This window comes from Balaenoptera musculus, chromosome 15 (assembly GCF_009873245.2).
Source record: "Balaenoptera musculus isolate JJ_BM4_2016_0621 chromosome 15, mBalMus1.pri.v3, whole genome shotgun sequence".
In the NCBI taxonomy this organism is placed as follows: Eukaryota; Metazoa; Chordata; class Mammalia; order Artiodactyla; family Balaenopteridae; genus Balaenoptera; species Balaenoptera musculus.
Genome location: NC_045799.1, coordinates 30978070 through 30995751, shown reverse-complemented (window position 1 = coordinate 30995751; position 17682 = coordinate 30978070). Strand labels below are relative to the sequence as shown.

The following is a 17682-nucleotide window of genomic DNA, read 5'->3' as shown; positions in this document are numbered from 1 at the left end:
ATATCTGATAAGAGTTTGGTATCCAGAATACACAGAGAACTCTTACAACTCATTAATAAAAAGCCTACAAAATAAAAAGATCTGCAAATACTTTGTCCCAGTCTTTTTATCCTAACAGGATCTTTTGCAGAGCAGAAGTTTTTAAATTTGATGAAATCCAGTTTACCAATTTTTTTTGGTTGCTTGGTGCCTATGGATGTCCCATTGCTCCAACACCATTTGTTGCAAAGGCTGTCCTTCTGCCATTGAAATGCTTTTGCACCTTTGTCAAAATCAGTTGGCTATCTGATAAGGGATTTGTGTCTAGTATATATAGAGAAGTCTCACAACTCAATAATAAAAAGAAAAATTACCCAACTAAAAAACGGGCAAAGAATTTGAAAAGACGTTTCTCCAAAGAAGGTATACAAATGGCCAGTAAGCACATTGTTAGTCATTAGGGAAATGCAAATCAAACCCCCAATGAGATGTCACTTCATACCATCTAGGATGGATATAATCAAAGAGACAGACAATAATAATAACCTGAAGATATGGAGAAATTGGAGCCCTCAAACACTGCTGGTGAGAATGTGAAATGGTTTGGCCACTTTGGAAAACGGTTTAGTAGTTCCTCAAAAAGTTAAACATAGAGCTACCATATGACCCAGAAATTCTACTCCTAGATATATACCCAAGAGAAATGAAAACTCTTAACAGATACTTGTGCACCAATGTTTAGAGCAAGATTATTCACAATAGCCAAAAGGTATAAACAACCCAAGTGGCCATCAACAGATGACTGGATAAATAAATGTGGTATATTCATATAACGGAATACTATTTTGCCACAAAAATGAATGAAGTATTGATTCATGCTACAGCATGAATGAACTTTGAAGGTATCTTTCTAAGTGAAAGGAGACAGACACAAAAGACCACATGTTGTATGATACCATTACATGATTCCATTCCATTTTGAAATGACCAGAATAAACAAATCCATCAAGACAGGAAGTTGATTAGTGGTTGCCAGGGGAGAAGGTGGAATGGGGGGTGACTGCTTATGGACATAGGCTTTTGGAGGCAGGTGATAAAAATGTTCTGGAATTAGATAGTACGATGGTTGCACAACTCTGTGAATATATGAGAAACTGCTGAATTGTATACTTTACAGGGGTGAATATTATGATGTGTGAATTATATATCTCCATTTTTAAAAAGGAATGAGAGAAACAATCTTGTTGAAACACTGGAAAGTAAAGCTCATTTGCAAAATATGATCTGTAAATTTGTAAAATTAGTTTGAGCCTTGAGGGAACTTCTAAGAAGTCAGATCTCAGGCTTTTCTCTTCATGATTGCCCTTGGCTTTTGGTCAACTTTAGTGCTTAACATGTCAGAATTTATCTTGTTTTTTTTTTTCAGGTGACTATGGTTTTAGAATTTTTTAAGAAGAACATAATAGACATTAATAGTAAACTCCATTTGAAAAGGCTACAAATCTAATTTTGGATTCTGGAAAAATAATCAAAGCAACGTCTTGCCCTTTGGTAGGATCAGCGCTGAATCTCTACAGGGCAGAGCCAGCAGTCCTCACCCTGTTTCAGAAGGCTATGCTGGGAGGGAAGCTGGGTTAAGGCCAGAGGACCTTTTCACACAGTGTAGGAGGTGGGAACATCATTCCCCCTTTACAGATGGGAAGCAGAAGCCCAAAAAGGATCATCCCAAGGCTGGAACTGCTAGTTTCTCATCTTTACCCACAGCTTGTTCTTAACCTTCCTCCAGAAAACAAAAATAGGCTTGAAAATAGTACTCCCATCACTAAATTTAAATGTGAATAAAAACTGGTATTGGTAGACTGCCTTACTGCCTCCTCAGGCCTGCCCCCAACCTGAGCTGATGACAGTCCCAGGCAGGGGGTTGGGGGTATGTAGTATCCTCACTCTACAGATGAAGCAACAGAGCTTGAGAGGCATCATGATGGCAGAAGTCACACAGCTTGGGTGTCCGAGCCAAGGCCAGCCATCTGTCCTGCCTTCCTCCCTGCTCTCCTGCTGTCTCAGCAGTAATGCCAAATCTGATAAGACAGTTATCCATTCTCCTCCTCCTGTGAAGATCTTGTCTGCTATATACACAAGGCCCTGAGAGCTCTCTGGAGAAGGGTGTTGGAAGACCTACAGCCACAGCACTGGCCACAGGACACCAAGAGCCACGTGTCCTGTCACATAACCTAAGAATACTGGGTTACGTGTTATAGGTTAAGAAACAGGTGACAGGGAGGCAGGTCAGCAGTCTGGACAAGAAATGGTGATGGTTGAACCAGGAACCCTGGAGATGGACAGGGAAGCAAGCAGGGAGGAGTTCAAGCTTTGGGCAGACTAAAGTGTAACAGACCTGGGTCCCTAGCCAGACCTGGCCACTCACCAACAGCATGGCCTCAGGCAACATGGTTACTGCTCTGAGTTTCTGTTTCCCCATTTGTAAAGTGAGTAAATGGGATGATACTTGGTGTCCCTGGGCACTGGTAAGTGCCCAAGAAGTAGTGGTTGGAACCCAGCATCTGGCTTTGAAGAAGGCTTCTTTCCAAGCAGTGGAGCCTAGCCACCTGTCAGAGCAATCCTGCCCCATCTGCACATTTTCATAAAGTTAAATTCAGTGACTCCTGAATAACAACATTTTGTAAGACAAAGACAGACACTGACAGAAGGACAGTGCCAAAGTAAGGGGCCCCAGGAACTGCAAGAAGCATACTACTGCAGGCTGTGCCATGGTTTATAGTTTCCACGTTATGAAAACTGGAGAAAGGAGAGCCCCAGGGCCTGCCCCAGGGTGCGAGCAGTCCCTTCAGGGGCCCTGCTGCTGAGCAGGCAGAGCATTCCCTGCAGAAAGTCAGCCCCTTGGCATAGCACAGAAAAGTACATTATGCTCAGTCTATCTGGTGAGAATAAACCTAAGTCAGACTCTTCTGATGGACTGAAGTAAAGGAACCTGCCTCTTGCTTTCTGTCTTCTCCCATCTGCCCTCCATCTTGAAGACACGTGACAGGAAGAGCAGGAGATTCTTCTTCAGAAGACCTTGCCCATTCGAGCCTGTTTCTTTCACTTATAGAGTTGTGGGGCATTGGAAGTAACTTCAAATGGCTGGGCCTTGGGGGCCTGCACTTTATTGGCCTGGGAGAGTCCTTAGCAGATACTTTGCCTCATCTGTGAATCTGTCTTTCAGCTCTGTGCAGTGTGCCTAGAAGACTTCAAGCCTCGAGATGAGTTGGGGATTTGTCCATGTAAGCATGCCTTCCACAGAAAGTGAGTATTGGTGTGGAATTATTTAAGAGGACCTGAGTTTGAGGCACATTGACCAACTCACTTGTAGGCTTGGGGCAGTGCCAGACAAGTTTGATGGCTTCATGACTGGTTTATAATGCAGAAAGCTGGAAGCGCCCTACAGGCTGTTTTGTGTGTGTGTGTGTCTATGTGTGTGTGACATTAGGAGGGATCAGGGTGGTGGAACGTGAATACCAAGGCAGGACTTCAGGCAGAGCGCCAGACAAGCCCACATCTCCTTGGAGCCCAGGCTATAAAGAGCTGTTTTACTGGAACTTTCCAATGAGAGTTTCCTTTCCTAAAAACTTAATCAAAACCATAGTTATTTTAAATCAAAATAAATACGTCTGAATGTAAATAGTAGTGTGGGACCATCTCCTCCCACTTCCTACAGACATATTTAATATTCCCCCTTCTCTTGCAATTTTATGTGTTTTGTATTTCTATTAGAAAACTTCATTTCTCCTCCTTCCCACCACCCTCTTCAATGTACTTCATTCTTTAAGAAGTCATGTATGACTGAGGGTATAGCATACTGACTGTAGCTTCTTGGAAAACTGGAGTCTCTGGTTCCTCCAGAGGGTGAAATGCATTCTCCACCCAGTGGTAGAACTCTTCGGGACCTGGCTGTTCACTCCAGGCCCCACCTCTGAGCAACAGATATGTTCAACATGTGAGGCATGTGGGCAAGGGGTGCCACGAGCATGGGACTGACATCTTCCTTCTTGTGGTGTCTCATTCTGCAGGTGCCTTATTAAGTGGCTGGAGGTTCGCAAAGTATGTCCACTGTGCAACATGCCAGTTCTGCAGCTGGCCCAGTTGCATAGTAAGCAGGACCGTGGACCCCCACAGGGCCCCCTCCCCGGGGCAGAGAACATTGTATAGCTCATCACAAGGATCAAACTGTTGCAGGAGCCAATGTCTGCGTGGAGCCAGGAGGAACACAAGCAGTCTCTGTGTTGGCTGCTCTACCTGGGGCACCAGCTGCCGCTTCCTTTGTCTAATGAAGAACTCTTGGGCCAACTAGGCTGGGAACCGAGACTTCTGGGTCTTGTGACAACCAGAGTATTCTGCACTACCCCATGCCAAGAGAAGAGGAGTAGATGAGCCTGCGGGTTTGGTTCAAGAAACCTCATGAGGGTCTCTTGCTAACTCCATTGCACTCTGTCTCCAGACACTTATCTCCATGTCAAGGTGAATATCAAGCAGAAGGGATGATAAACACAAGTGTTAGAGAACGGAACTGAGGGCAGGTCTTTAAAGCCACCCCAACCCCGACCCTGTGGACACATGAGCTTCTATGCAGACCATGCATGCCTTTGCAGCAGCAAACCCTCCTGGCAGCCCCTGAGCCAAGTGAAAACAGTGGTTACCTCAGCCCAAGCACAACCGGCTGCAGTGCCAGAGGCAGTGCCAACAAGGTTTTTCACGTTATGTCCCTTTGATAAGGCCATCTTGGAACCCAAGGGCTTTGGTTACAAAAAAGCAGCAGTACCCGTCACCACTGGTCCTGCCTCAAGTTCACAACACTTGCTTATCAAATCATCTAAGCTAAAAACATTAGATGTGCTTGGAAAGGTCTGGTCAAAAGCCATTTCCTCTTATTTCCCCTCCTACTCACCAGTGAGGCACAGCCAAGCCGCCATCAGGAGCCCCAGCAGGGAGTGGGCCTCTGAGCCCATGCTGTCGCTGTATGACCTGGGGGCCTCAGGGTGCTGCCCACATTCCCACATATGCAGTGTGGTTCCAGCGTACCTGCTGGTCTTGGCCCACTCCCTCAGTAGGAAGCTGCTGTAAGCCCCTCACATGGCTCCAAAGAGGAGCATCTTACTGATAACGGCCAGTCCTCCTGGCCCTGCTGAGCTGACAGGAGGATGCTAACCCCCTTGCTTCTCCCCATCCTTCTCTCTCTCTTCCCTCTCTTGCCCTATCTCTCTTTCTACTCAAAAGAAAATGCCCATCATTGACTTAACAATTTAAAGTATCCCAAATAAGATCCCTATGTAATTCTGAAGCCAGGGAAACGCTAGAAATTGTGAATAGTTTCAGGAAGCTCCTGCAAGGCTATTCACCATTGGTGCATGCTTCAGTATTTGGACTTGGATAACTAATTGAAAGTGTCTTTATAGCGGAGAAATGCATGCTGCTCTTTGGCTCTTTCTGCCCAACTTTTCTAGAAATGACTCAGAGTCCAGCAGGATTCATGACTATTTTATGTTAGCTATGTGAAGCAGCACTGGGTCCGATAGAAAGTTCTCTTTCACAGCCCTGCTCTCCACCTCCCTCCATCATAGGGGTGGGACTCCTCATCAACAGCTTTGCCTCTCTGCTCCATCCCACAAGTGTGAGTGGGGGCAGTTTCTCATTGGAAATACACCCTGCATGATATGGAGAGAGTGGAGGAAACTTTGCTACTCTGTTCATGGCATGTCTCCAGGAATTTTCTTGGAATCCAGCCTCTACCGTCTTAGAATGGGCGAGGGAACCTGTCCTTGGCTCAGGTGGCTGGGATCAGATGAGGAGGAAAATTCCCATTAGCCTAGAAAAGTGCTGGGCAGAATCCAGTTTGGGAAATTACAAATCCAGTTGGTCAGAATTGGCTGTACCCTACATGTGACCTATTCGTGGTATGCTAACTGGACTGCTTCTTTAAACAGGGCAAGGGAAGTGTGGAATATTTTTATATGAAAGCCTTAGTCTGTCTGGCACCCATGAAAAGAAGTATTTGTACACTCCTACTTTCACCCTGTTTCTGCATTCTCTATTTTGTAGCACAATAGAGTTGAATGCTGCAAAGCACCCAGTTTATAGTGAAATGTTTTCAATGACCAATGTTAGAAATAGGCTTACTTTGGACTAGCCTCACTAATAGCCAACACTCACCATTTTCACATAATGGCTTTGGGACGAATGTCACCTCTTAGTTATGGGGTTCCAATAGGAAATAGAACTTTTCCCTTCAAAGGAGGTATTCTTGTGTTCTATACTGCAAATAATTTCATCTCACAGCTTTTGTAGGATTGTAGCCTTTCAGTGCATCAGTACCAAGGAGACAGCCTCACGAAGTCCCTGTATTTGTAGGGAAGCAAATTAATTCATCTCACAGTGCCACAGCTAAAGGCCAGTTGGACCAGACATTCAAAGCCCATCCATTAGAGGAAAGCTTGAGAGTGCTGTGCACTCCCCACTAGGCACCATCATGGGTCTGCTTTACACCATGACCTCAACACTTGTGAATGTGCAGGGCTTTTAAAAACCCAGCTCTTCTACTAAGGTGGGGCTTGACACTGGAGTGGTTAAGAGTGTTCACTCTGCTTGTACTCATCTTCCCTTTCTTGGCTTGGTGTCCTTCTATTGCAGCATGGCCAGTGTCACCTGCAGTAGTTATTACTCTTAGCAACACAATGTGAATGTGTTTGCTCCCCACATCTGGGTCCTCCTCCAGAACGTCCCTGTGCTGCACTGCTGTAACTGAGGACGGCCAGGGTTTATGTCTTCCTTTAATTCTGATTAAAATCACAGTTTTATGTGAAGGACAAGGTCAAATCTCCATTCAAAAAAAATTATTTTTAAAGAACAAGTTAAGGATCCCTTAATACTCTTTGATCAAGCTCACACCTCACAGTGAGACCAGTGAGGCTGCCCTGTCCAAATCTATCTCCATGAGTTGTTGACCTTTTTTTTTTTTTTTTTTTAATGATTTTTTTGTTTTGTTTTGTTTTGTTTTAATTTTTATTTATTTATGGCTGTGTTGGGTCTTCGTTTCTGTGTGAGGGCTTTCTCTAGTTGTGGCAAGTGGGGGCCACTCTTCATCGCGGTGCGCAGGCCTCTCACTATCGCGGCCTCTCTTGTTGCGGAGCACAGGCTCCAGACGCGCAGGCTCAGTAATTGTGGCTCACGGGCCCAGTTGCTCCGCGGCATGTGGGATCTTCCCAGACCAGGGCTCGAACCCGTGTCCCCTGCATTGGCAGGCAGATTCTCAACCACTGCGCCACCAGGGAAGCCCAGTTGTTGACCTTTTGTTAATCTGTAGACACGTGAGGACTCTGGTCTGCTTTTGAGCCACTGGCAGGTAACGTGATTTTTTAACTTCATCTTAATGTGTCTTAAGCAACTCAGAGATTGGGTGTTGCGTGCTATGGGTTAGTGGAGCAAAACTCAGCCTCAACTGGACTCTATGGGTGGGTGAATCATTATCAAGTTGTTACTAGGGGTACAGCTGAATTCAGCTGGCTTTAGAACAGGGAACAAAACCAGCCTGACTTGATTCCTGGTTGAGTAGGCCTAACATGCTAGTTGTCATCTGCTGCTTTTCTTTGCCACAGTGATTTGGTTAGGCCTATCCCTAGTAGTTAAGGCCCTAGCCAAGGAACAGGACAAGACAGTAATGGCCAGATGAGAGCAGGTGGCCCATGGGGAAGTCTGGGCTGAGGGATACAGGGGACCTCACACCATTGCCAAATACCCTGTTCTTGACAAAGATCCTTTCCCCAGTGCCTAGCCCCTCAAATCCATCAAACCAATGACCTCACGCCCTGTTCCTTTCCACATTACCCATTCCAAAGCCTATCATCTTCATGGCCTGGTCCCATTCTGCTAAGCTACCCTGAACAACTGTAGTAACTGTTTTTCTGAGAGGTTTTCTGGGAATTATGAAATGCACACGGGGAGGCATCTCCAGAGCTCTGAGGAGAAAAGGTGCTCAGCTTGATTTGAATCACCCCCTTGCCACTCACTAGCCACGTGCCTTCCTGCAAGTTAGCCTCCCGAAGCCTGTTTCCTTATCCGCCCACCCAGGGATTGTAATAAGGGTGTCCCCACCAGCTCTTGTGGGGAATTGGCCACCATGTCTGGAGCCCAGCAGGCAGGCCTAGTGTCATGGGGGCTGGTGCTACTAGGTGACATCATCATGCTGGCCACATGGGGCTCCTCTGTTGTCCCGGTAGAAACCACCTCAGCAGAGAGCCTCCTGAGATGTAGAGGCTCTCCCCTGGGTCCCAGTTCACCTGGCTCCCTTCCCTTTCCCCTTTTGATCTTCCTTAGTCACTTCCATTTACCTTTGCCCACGGTGCTTCCCAACATGGTTGCTCAGTGCTGAATATTCCTTAATTTTTTGAATAGGTAATCCCTTCAAGTGGTTCACAAATCATCAACAGTTAAGTCTTCCTTGCATCCCTGACCTCCAAGCAAGCCAAGTTTCTCACCCCTTGAGCACCCACTATTAGTTCCTTGTGGATTCTTCCAGAGATTATTTATACATGTACAAGTACACACACATTTACATGTGCGTGGGGTGTATGTGTGTGTGTGTGTATATATATATATATATATACACACACACACACACACACAGTTGACCCTTGAACAACACAGGTTAGGGGCGCTGACCCCCTGTACCGCCTGTGCATAACTTTACAGTCAGCCCTCCATATCCGCGGTTCGGCATCCAAGGATTCAACCAACTTTGGATTGTGTAGAATGTATTTATTGAAAAAAATCCACAAGTAAGTAGACCTCACTTCAAACCTATATTGTTCAAGAATCAACTGTGTGTATGTGTATAATTTTTTTTTCTTTTTTACTTGTGTAATACCAGACAAGTATATTCAAGGAACATTCCTAGTCATGTGGGAAGAACCATCCCATAAGTCAGAATATCTGTAAAAAGGTGAGCCCAGAATTGGGGGATGTTTCTATAATCACATTCCTTTTGAATAAGGCATATTTTCCACTGAGTGCAGCATGATGAAATTCTAGTTTGCTATCCCAATCAAACTACAATCCCTCCCTGACCCTAACCACTGATGCCCAAATAACAAGACAGCACAACCAGTTTCCAGCCTATCTTTCTGAGTCTGTTGCAGGACACTCAAGAGCAGGCTCCATAGCCAAAAGCAACAGCACAGTCCAGCAGCTTTTGCAGGAGCCTGGACAGGCTGCAGCCATGCCCCAACCCCCCAATCCAGTTTCAAGTGAGGACCAAGAGCCCAGCAGTGACGTCTGGCTACAACTGTCATGGTTTCTTAGGCAAGCCCATCTTTTTGAGGTAGGAGTTTGAGAAGCAGCAGTAACTGAAGGCTGAGGCATCCTTCTGTTTTGTGGGGCAGATGTCTCAGATGTTGCTAAGCAAATAGGTGGTCAGCTGCCTCAGCATTAACAGCAGATATGGCTGAACGTTCATGTTCAAGTTCATGAACCTACTCCCTTTCCCTTCCCACTCTTTATGAACACACTAAAAAGAAAATGTTCCCATAGAATTTCTCCTCGCCCAACATTTTTTCCATTCAACAACAGAAATTATCCCACCAACATTTTCTTTAAAAAAAAAAAAAAATTTAAGTTCATTCTTGCCCCTGCAGGAGATCCAGGTTAAAGCTGCTTCCTCCAGGCAGCCTTGGGGGGAGGGGCATGGACTTGTGCCTCTCATTCCTCACCCACCTCCCTGGTATCCTGCCACACAGAACAGCAGCCCAGGGATTCCCTAGATTAAAAGTGCAACTTGGGCCCCTGACCTGAAACTTGGAAAGGAATCGTATGTGAAACTCCACTCTTCTGTCATTTGATGAACCTCTTGTCTTTCATCATTAGCATTTAGGAATTTGAGTAAAGGAGATGAAAGTGTCTAAATTCTGGCAGAATTTACAGTTGATAACTGGAAAATGCTGGGTCATGTTCGTTTAGTAGATTAACGAAGGCTCCCACATGCCATGGAATGTGCTTCCATTGATTGGGAACATGAGGAAAACAGAGGGGCTTGTTCAGTAAATGTTATTATTCCAGTTCAGCTTCAGAGCCTAAATTGTTGTTGCAAGATGCAGAGTTTTATTCCACTTTTAGACCAAGCATCAGCACACTTGGCTTACCGACCCAGTGCTCACTTCTGTGGCTATAGTGTCGGGGCCTCCCTGCTCCAGGGACATGTACCTACATTGTGGGCCCCACCAGTGTCAAGGGACTTGTCTATTCTTCCATGAAGCCCCTCTCAGCTCCCTGGGCCAGTACAAGCCTGGCAGACCTGTGTCTCGGGCCAGGTGCACACCATCCCTCCATCCACCCCTTCCCTCCCAGGCACCCCCTGCTAGAGCAGGAGAGGCAGATGGGGCTAGTGTTAGGAAGTCCTTCCTGGTGACAGCTCAGTCTTCCAAGAGTGTTCCTGAACTGTCATCTCTGGGTCTCTTAACAGATCTTTGCCAGAAAGAGTGGATATTAGTCCTATAGTTTTAAGCCCATTGGGGTTTATTCACTAGATATCATATAACTCCCTCAAAAAAAGGTTTATGAAATGCTGAGCCTCAGGTTTCATAGACATGTTTGTACACTAAGAATTATGCAGCAGAATATTTTTAAACATTCGCAGTTTTTTGTAAGCTATATATTTTTGTATATTTAATTGCTATTTTAAAATTTTAATGCATTTTGCTAATTACTCTTGTTTAAAAAATAAGACATGCATGTAATTGACTTAAATGTAAATAAAAAGCAGATTTTAAAAATACTTTGTGCTGAGCATGTACGCACCCTTGGTCACCCACATCCCACTTAAGCCCATGTAGCAAGAGCTGAAGAGTGGTTCTGAACAAACAGAACTGGTCACCAGCAACAGGTGATTGTGACAGAGGAGCCTGGCTTATCTCTTCCCATGGTGTGGGGTGCCAGTGGGGTGCCAGTCACGGGTGATAAGTGGAGCACCAGGTCACAGCAAGGGAGAAGGCAGAGAAGCCAAGGACCCCCTGCCACCCTGGCCTCAGCACCACAGGTGTGGCTGGACACAGTCAAGCAGTCTCCCAAATGTGGACACCAGTGCTCAGGAGGGCTGCAGTGGTGGAATTGGCCCACACCTCACCCTCTAGCTATATCCCAGGTCTGGAAATACCAACTATTCTGTTGGGAGGAGAAAAAAACATCTCCTGGTCCAAAGCCATCCTGTGGCAGCTACTGCTTCTACTCATCAACCCTCACTAGGACCTCTGCTGCTCAGTTTTGGCCCCATAGCTTCAGGGAAACTGCTCCCCCTCAAGGCCATGCATGACCCTGCAACCAAATCTGTGCCACCTCTGAAACCTCTTAATGCAGGTGCCTGGAGAGCTCCTCTCCCCTCAAGTCTCCTGAGCAACAGGCCCCCTGCGCTAGTCCCCTCTGACCACTCTTCAGTGTTCTTCGCAGCCTTTTCCTTCTCTGCACATCTCTTGTTATTCTCACTCTACCCTGGGATTCACTAAATTCCCACCTACATTTTACCCACCTACATGCACATCATTCTCAGGTCTCTGACCTAAATATCCAGCTACCTATTTGGCATCAAAAATCAGGCAGCCCAAAACCAAGTCTCCCCACCAAGCCTAGGTGCCCTCACAGAACCTCCTTCCCCCACTTCCAGTCTCCACATCTCTAAACTCAACCCTCTAAAGCATCTCTCTCTACCTGACCATCCACTGCTCCCATCTTGGTTTGACCACCTTCCTTTCACACCTGGACCATGATCACAGCCACGACCACCCCCACTGCCTCTAGTAGGGGAGTGTGGGATGGGACCCTCAGGCTAGTATTTGGAGGGCTGACTGGAAGGGGTAACTGCTGAGATGAGACAGGGCAGTGGCTTAGACCAGGGTGGTAGCTGTGGTGACGAAAGACTGAGTTTACATGCATCTCACAAACTGGAGGTAGTGAAATGGCAGGAAACTGGGAGAGGATGCTGGCGGAGGTTCAGAGGAGAGGATGGAGACATTTCTGTGTAAAGATGGCCTTGGAGATACAGAAGAGAAGGGAAGGGGGAAAGGGGAAGGGTAAAGAGGGAAGAGAAGGCAGTCAATGCCTTGGGACTGGAGCTCAGAGGCAAGGGCTGGGCCAGACCTGCTACCTTAGAAATCAGTCAAGGTGAGTGCTGATGACTGCTTAAGGAGATCAAGGATTGAGCCTGAGGGCTAGCAATATCTAATTATCTTCAGTGGAGAATAAATTGGCAGAGACAAAGTGGCCTAGGAGATAGAAGGAAAAGCAAGAGGGGTCTGTAGTGTTAGAACTGAGGAAGATGAGAACATGAAATGTCCATTAAATTTAGCAACGAGATTCACTGGAGTAAAAGGATGGGCTGAGCACAAAGCACAAAGAGAAGTCACAGAGGCAGTTTCTCAAGAGCAGGAAGTGGTGAATCCATGGAGGTGGAAGGCGACTTCAAGGCACAAGAGGAAAGGGGGCTCTGCCGGATTCTAGCTGTGTGACTTTGGGCAGGTTTCCTCCTCTGTTAAGTTGTGGAGATGACAAGGGCTGCATGACACGACCCACAAAAAGCAATGGCACAGCCTCGTGAGCACAGTAACTGCGGGGAGAGCAGGTGGGACCCCACAAGGCCTCAGAGGTCAACCTGGGTCTCCATGGGCAGCGAACGGGCTCACGCTGGCTCCATTCCTCGGCCCAGAGGAAGCAGCCAACCTCTACCAAGACTCCATCTAGAAACCTGTCTCTCCTCAAGCAGCCTTTTCAGCCTCCCACACGCAGCCCCTCCACTAGATCCAACTGAGCCAGCCTCCCAGGCAGTTTCCAGCAAGCACAAGGCAGGGAGCAGAAGGTGGGAGAGCCCCGCCCTGCTCTCCATGAGCTAATCAATGGACACCTCAATTCCTCCCTTTCTACTAGCCTGAAATAACCAGATTCCCCCCACTCCTTGAAAAGCTGTCGATACTGGCAGCCCTCTTTGTCTGCTTTTAGTCTTCCAGATGTGCTTTTTCTACTAGCTTACTCACTTCCATCACATCAATTATCCCTCCACTATCCAAGGAAATTCTGCCCAGGGGAGAAGTCCTTTCCCTCCAAACAGACCTTCCCAGGATCTAAAGTGTAAACAAGCTGGAACTCCCCTTCCAAAAGTTGCTTAACTGTTAAAGTTACAGGCACAGAATTAACCTGCCCAATAAGTCTGTAGAACCTTGAAACATGTTTTTCAATACGTTCACACAAGCTAAATGCACACCAGAGTTAATGCACAGAAGATGATCTCCAAGGCCACACTGACAAAATTGTGATTAGATTATAATACATAGTATCAACAGCTTGCCTTACATTTAGCTAGTTCAACAGGACACAAAACCACAGCCCGCTGAACACAGAACAGCTCTCCTCTCCTGAAGTGGCTCCACAGAGTGATGCTGAATTTCAAAAATACACAGCAAGTTGAACAAAGATATACTGAAGAGCAACTTAAATACAGAGAATTCTCACCGACATGGACATGGTCCACTTTTTTTTTTTTTAATATATATCTTTCCTTACTGGTTATTAAGATTTATCTTGATGACTTAGAAAAATACATTTGTCCTTTATCGCTTTGATTCAGGTAGTACACAATCATAAAACTGAGTAAGTCTCTTAAAAAAACAAGTCCACAGATCCCATTGTGGAAGGTTCCAGGAACCCCTCCCCAGGTAATCAGGGGATCTTCAATAGCTCAAGGAGTGCTCCGACAGCTCCAAAATAACCCTGGAAAAAAAAAAAAAAAAAAAAAAAGAAAGAAAGAAAAATAAGAGCAATTCTCCTTTGACTTATTTAAATTACCATAAATATGATTACAAGCATTAAAGCCAACACAGTCCTTAATTCCTGACACCCATTTCCTGACTCCCATTTTGCTGAGCCCAAGGCCAGCCTGGGAGCAGAGAAGCTCTGCAGAGCTCCTAGGCAGGGGGGGAGGACACTCTGGCACACCAGACCAGAGCCCACAATTGGCGATCCACAAGTTATGAGGCCCAGAGCGGCCCAGTTACCCCTGGTAAAGGACAGTACCTGGGCCGTCTCCTGCGGAATGAGGCAGTGAGAAGCAACAGGGGCCTGGAGCATTTCCAGACAACTCTGGGATGAAGGGAAGATGAGACATGAAGTGCAATGAAGGAGAAGCGGGGACAGGTCACAGAGGGAGAGGGCTGCCTGGGCTGAGGGTGGAAAGAAGGGGGTGGGATGGGTTCACGACTCGCCTGAAGAAGGGGATGAGGGTGGCAGAGATGTTGATGTCCCTCCCACACATCCGGTCACACCACCTCTGAGTGAACAAGGACACAGGAGCAAGAGATGTGAAGATCAAGGAAGGGGGTTCCATACAGGATGTGCAAAGCTGAGGTGCCCCTGGCAGCCAAGCAGCCACACCCAGAAAGTCACCGGATGTCTGGATTTGGAGTGGGGCAGCAGTCAGGGCAGTACTGGCAGAGGTGAGCAGCAGAGAAGTGGACAACAGAACCTTCAGGCAACGTGTAGAGAAGGGTGAGGACAGAGGAGCAACATCTGAAGAACAGAAGCAACTGAGGGGAAGGCAGAGGCATGAGACAGAGAAGCAGCAGCTGAAGGAAGACATTACAGGACCATCTCCTGAAGTAAGCAATCAAGGCCAAACACAACCAAGACATGACAACCCAAACACGAAACCTAAATCAGGATTAAATATAAAAGAAAATGAGGCAAAACCCATACTGGCAGAAATCAGCAGGAATCAGAGAATAATCGTACAATGATACAGAATCCATCAAGGTCTCCAAAGGATGCAATCAGACAGTAAAGTACTGTAAGAAAGAGAGAAGTGACTGAAAAAGGAATATGGGAAGATCCTGGAAGACCTGCTATGGATTAGAAGAATGTATGAGGGACTTCCCTGGTGGTGCAGTGGTTAAGAATCCGCCTGCCAATGCAGGGGACACGGGTTCGAGCCCTGGTCCAGAAGATCCCACATGCCACAGAGCAACTAAGCCCATGCGCCACAACTACTGAGCCTGCACTCTAGAGTCCGTGCTCCGCAACAAGAGAAGCCAGCAAAATAAGAAGTCCGCATACTGTAACGAAGCGTAGACCCTGCTCGCCGCAACTAGGGAAAGCCCGCGCACAACAACAAAGACCCAACGCAGCCATAAATAAATAAATAAATAAATTTATTTTTAAAAAAAATATGATAAGTCTCTGAAATATAAATAACTAAGGTTTAGTCTATTTTCCAAGAAAAGCTTCTCCAAAGAACATGTGGCCACACAACAGAGGCCTGCCCTTTCACCTTTTTTTGGCTTTAAAAGTAAGCAGCCACAGGGACTTCCCCAGTGGTCCAGTGGTTAAGCATCTGCCTTCCGATACAGGGGACACGGGTTCAATCCTTGGTCAGGGAACTAAGATCCCACATGCCGCAGGGCAACTAAGCCTGTGCGCCACAACTACAGAGCCCATGCACTCGCCCGCACACCTCAACTAGAGAAGCCTGCGCACTGCAACAAACAGCCCGCATGCCAAAAAGAAAGATACCGCATGCCACAACGAAGATCCCGTTTGCCGCAACTAAGACCTGACACAGCCAAATTAATAAATAAATATTAAAAATAATAAAAAATAAATAAATAAGCAGCCACATGAATGTATTATGAGAGAAAGTCAGAAACTGTAGAAGGGACACAACTGAGCAAGACTCAGCCACACTCAGAAACCCACAATCACAGCCAGAGGATAGAATTCAAGGGTGTTCACTTTATTCTTTTTTTTTTTTTTTTAATTTTTTGGCCACGGCACGCAGGAACTTAGTTCCCTGACCAGGGATGGAACCTGCGCCCCCTGCAGTGGAAGCACAGAGCTTTAACCGCTGGACTGCCAGGGAAGTCCCAAGGGTGTTCACTTTGTAACAGATAGCTCTACACATAAAGTGGTTTTCTGTATCTGTGTTTTATTTTACAACAAAAGAAGAAGGGATAAAGTTAACCATTATAGTTAGTTCCACTGAAGACCCAAAACCTACTATCTAGTAAAAGACAGAGGTTGTTACAAGCCAAGAAGTGTAAGATGAGAACAGTAAACAATGAAAGAGAAAGGCTTGAGAAGAATCTATACAAAGCTTTCACAACAGTAGACACACTGACTTCAGTGTGCAGACAGGAGAATATTTCATGACTCAGAGAACCTAAAATAATCAGAGTTCCACAAGTACGGAGAGATCGACATTAGAGCCAGAGGCATGAATGTAAATGGAAAACACAGAGACAGAGCCAACAGGCTAACCAGAGAGGAAGTCAAAATGCGAAAAACAAAACTTCATAAAGGGTTCATGTCGTAATTATTATGATATGAAGACGTAAGTTAAAAAAAAAAAAGTTAACCTAAGAAACCTCCACATTCTGCCTTGAAAAAGGTTCAAAAGAGGTAGAAACTCAGCAGGAGGCAAGTTATACTAAGATACAACATTAAACAGGGTTTCTTTTTATTCTAATATTAAGCAAAATAAAACAGGTCAAAGATCACAAAAAGCAAGATGCATATAAAAGGTATAAGAAACTGATAATTCAGTACCGATTTACTAATATAATAAGATTAGAGGTAAAAAGAAAGTTAGATAACTTAAACTTTAAGCTTTTTAATATGGGGAATTATGCACTTTGGGTTTTAACTATGAACTTAAGCAACTTAAAAGGAAAAACTTAAAGCAACCTTAAAAGAAAAAACAATCTCTTCATATTACTTCAAATCCTACTTTGATTTCTGTCAATTCATAGAAACACTGTTAAAGTAAATATGCAAATACAATTCTGAAAAATGTTCATGATAACACTATCTACAATCCACTTTAACACTTGAAAGCCTCCAACTGCCCCACACAACCAAGGGGAGGAAAGAGAAAGTCCCTTCCATAGCTCTGGTTCTGTTCCTCAAACTGAAAAACAGAAAGGCACTTTCCAAAATCGGATTATCAGGTTGAGCAATTCAGTTATTCTTTTCCACATAGCCTGTCTATGTGTTAAGTTCTTATGATAGTGTGGCTCTAATCCTGGAATGCTTTTTACTGATCTAGTTGTTTTTAGAACATACGTCTTAAATAACTGGCAAACTGGCACATGAACTATATCAATACATATAAAACTGACATCAAAAAATGAAAAAAGAACTCAGAGTAAGTGCATTTACAAAGTAAGTGCAAATTGCAATGGGGAAAATATAAAGGACGGTTCAGAAAAGAATATGGCATCAGTAATATAGCTGGCTGTTCATCAAGACTTTCTTCTTTAAAACTGCTGAAGCTCAAAATTAAATTAACCAAATATCTACCTTACATTAAATCAGGTAAGAAACAGCTTTTGAACATGACCAAAGTTAACCCATATTATACAAGTACAGAAACAAATAAGTACTGCTTCAAATTCCAGCGCAGCATGAACTGCATGCCCTTTATGAAGGTAACGTGTCACAGGAAGTAAGTCTGCTTACCTCGTGTTCCGAAAAAAGTGCTTTCAACTGTCCCTTGGACCAATAATCCAAAGCATATGCCAAAAGCCGCATGGCGATTGTATTAATTCTCAAGAAATTTCCAACAAATACCACCTGGTTAATGTTCTGAGCACATCAAAAAAAAGGCAATTAGTTTTCATCTTAATTTCT

General features: G+C 45.2%; 2 protein-coding genes across 7 annotated transcripts in view; one reads left to right on the top strand and one right to left on the bottom strand.

Annotated features, from left to right (window-relative positions):
• The window catches only part of RNF24 (ring finger protein 24), a 134846-nt gene extending 129956 nt beyond the window's left edge, over window positions 1–4890 (top strand). Inside the window, exons 5-6 of the mRNA XM_036826640.1 lie at window positions 3203–3282; window positions 4047–4890. Of these exons, the coding sequence (XP_036682535.1) occupies window positions 3203–3282; window positions 4047–4185 (219 nt within the window). The 3' untranslated portion in view covers window positions 4186–4890. The remainder of the gene's footprint in view (window positions 1–3202; window positions 3283–4046) is intronic.
• Window positions 4891–5040: 150 nt separating this feature from the next.
• PANK2 (pantothenate kinase 2) overlaps window positions 5041–17682 on the bottom strand; it is a 35956-nt gene continuing 23314 nt past the window's right edge. For 5 of the 6 annotated variants that reach the window (XM_036826623.1, XM_036826626.1, XM_036826627.1 and 2 more), the window contains 3 exons: window positions 17512–17637; window positions 7317–13773; window positions 5041–6975 (listed from right to left, as the gene is read on the bottom strand). In XM_036826623.1, the coding sequence (XP_036682518.1) occupies window positions 13723–13773; window positions 17512–17637 (177 nt within the window). In that variant the 3' untranslated portion in view covers window positions 5041–6975; window positions 7317–13722. Of the gene's footprint in view, window positions 6976–7316; window positions 13774–17511; window positions 17638–17682 lie in introns of those variants that run through there. The other variant, XM_036826629.1, reaches the window with a different exon arrangement.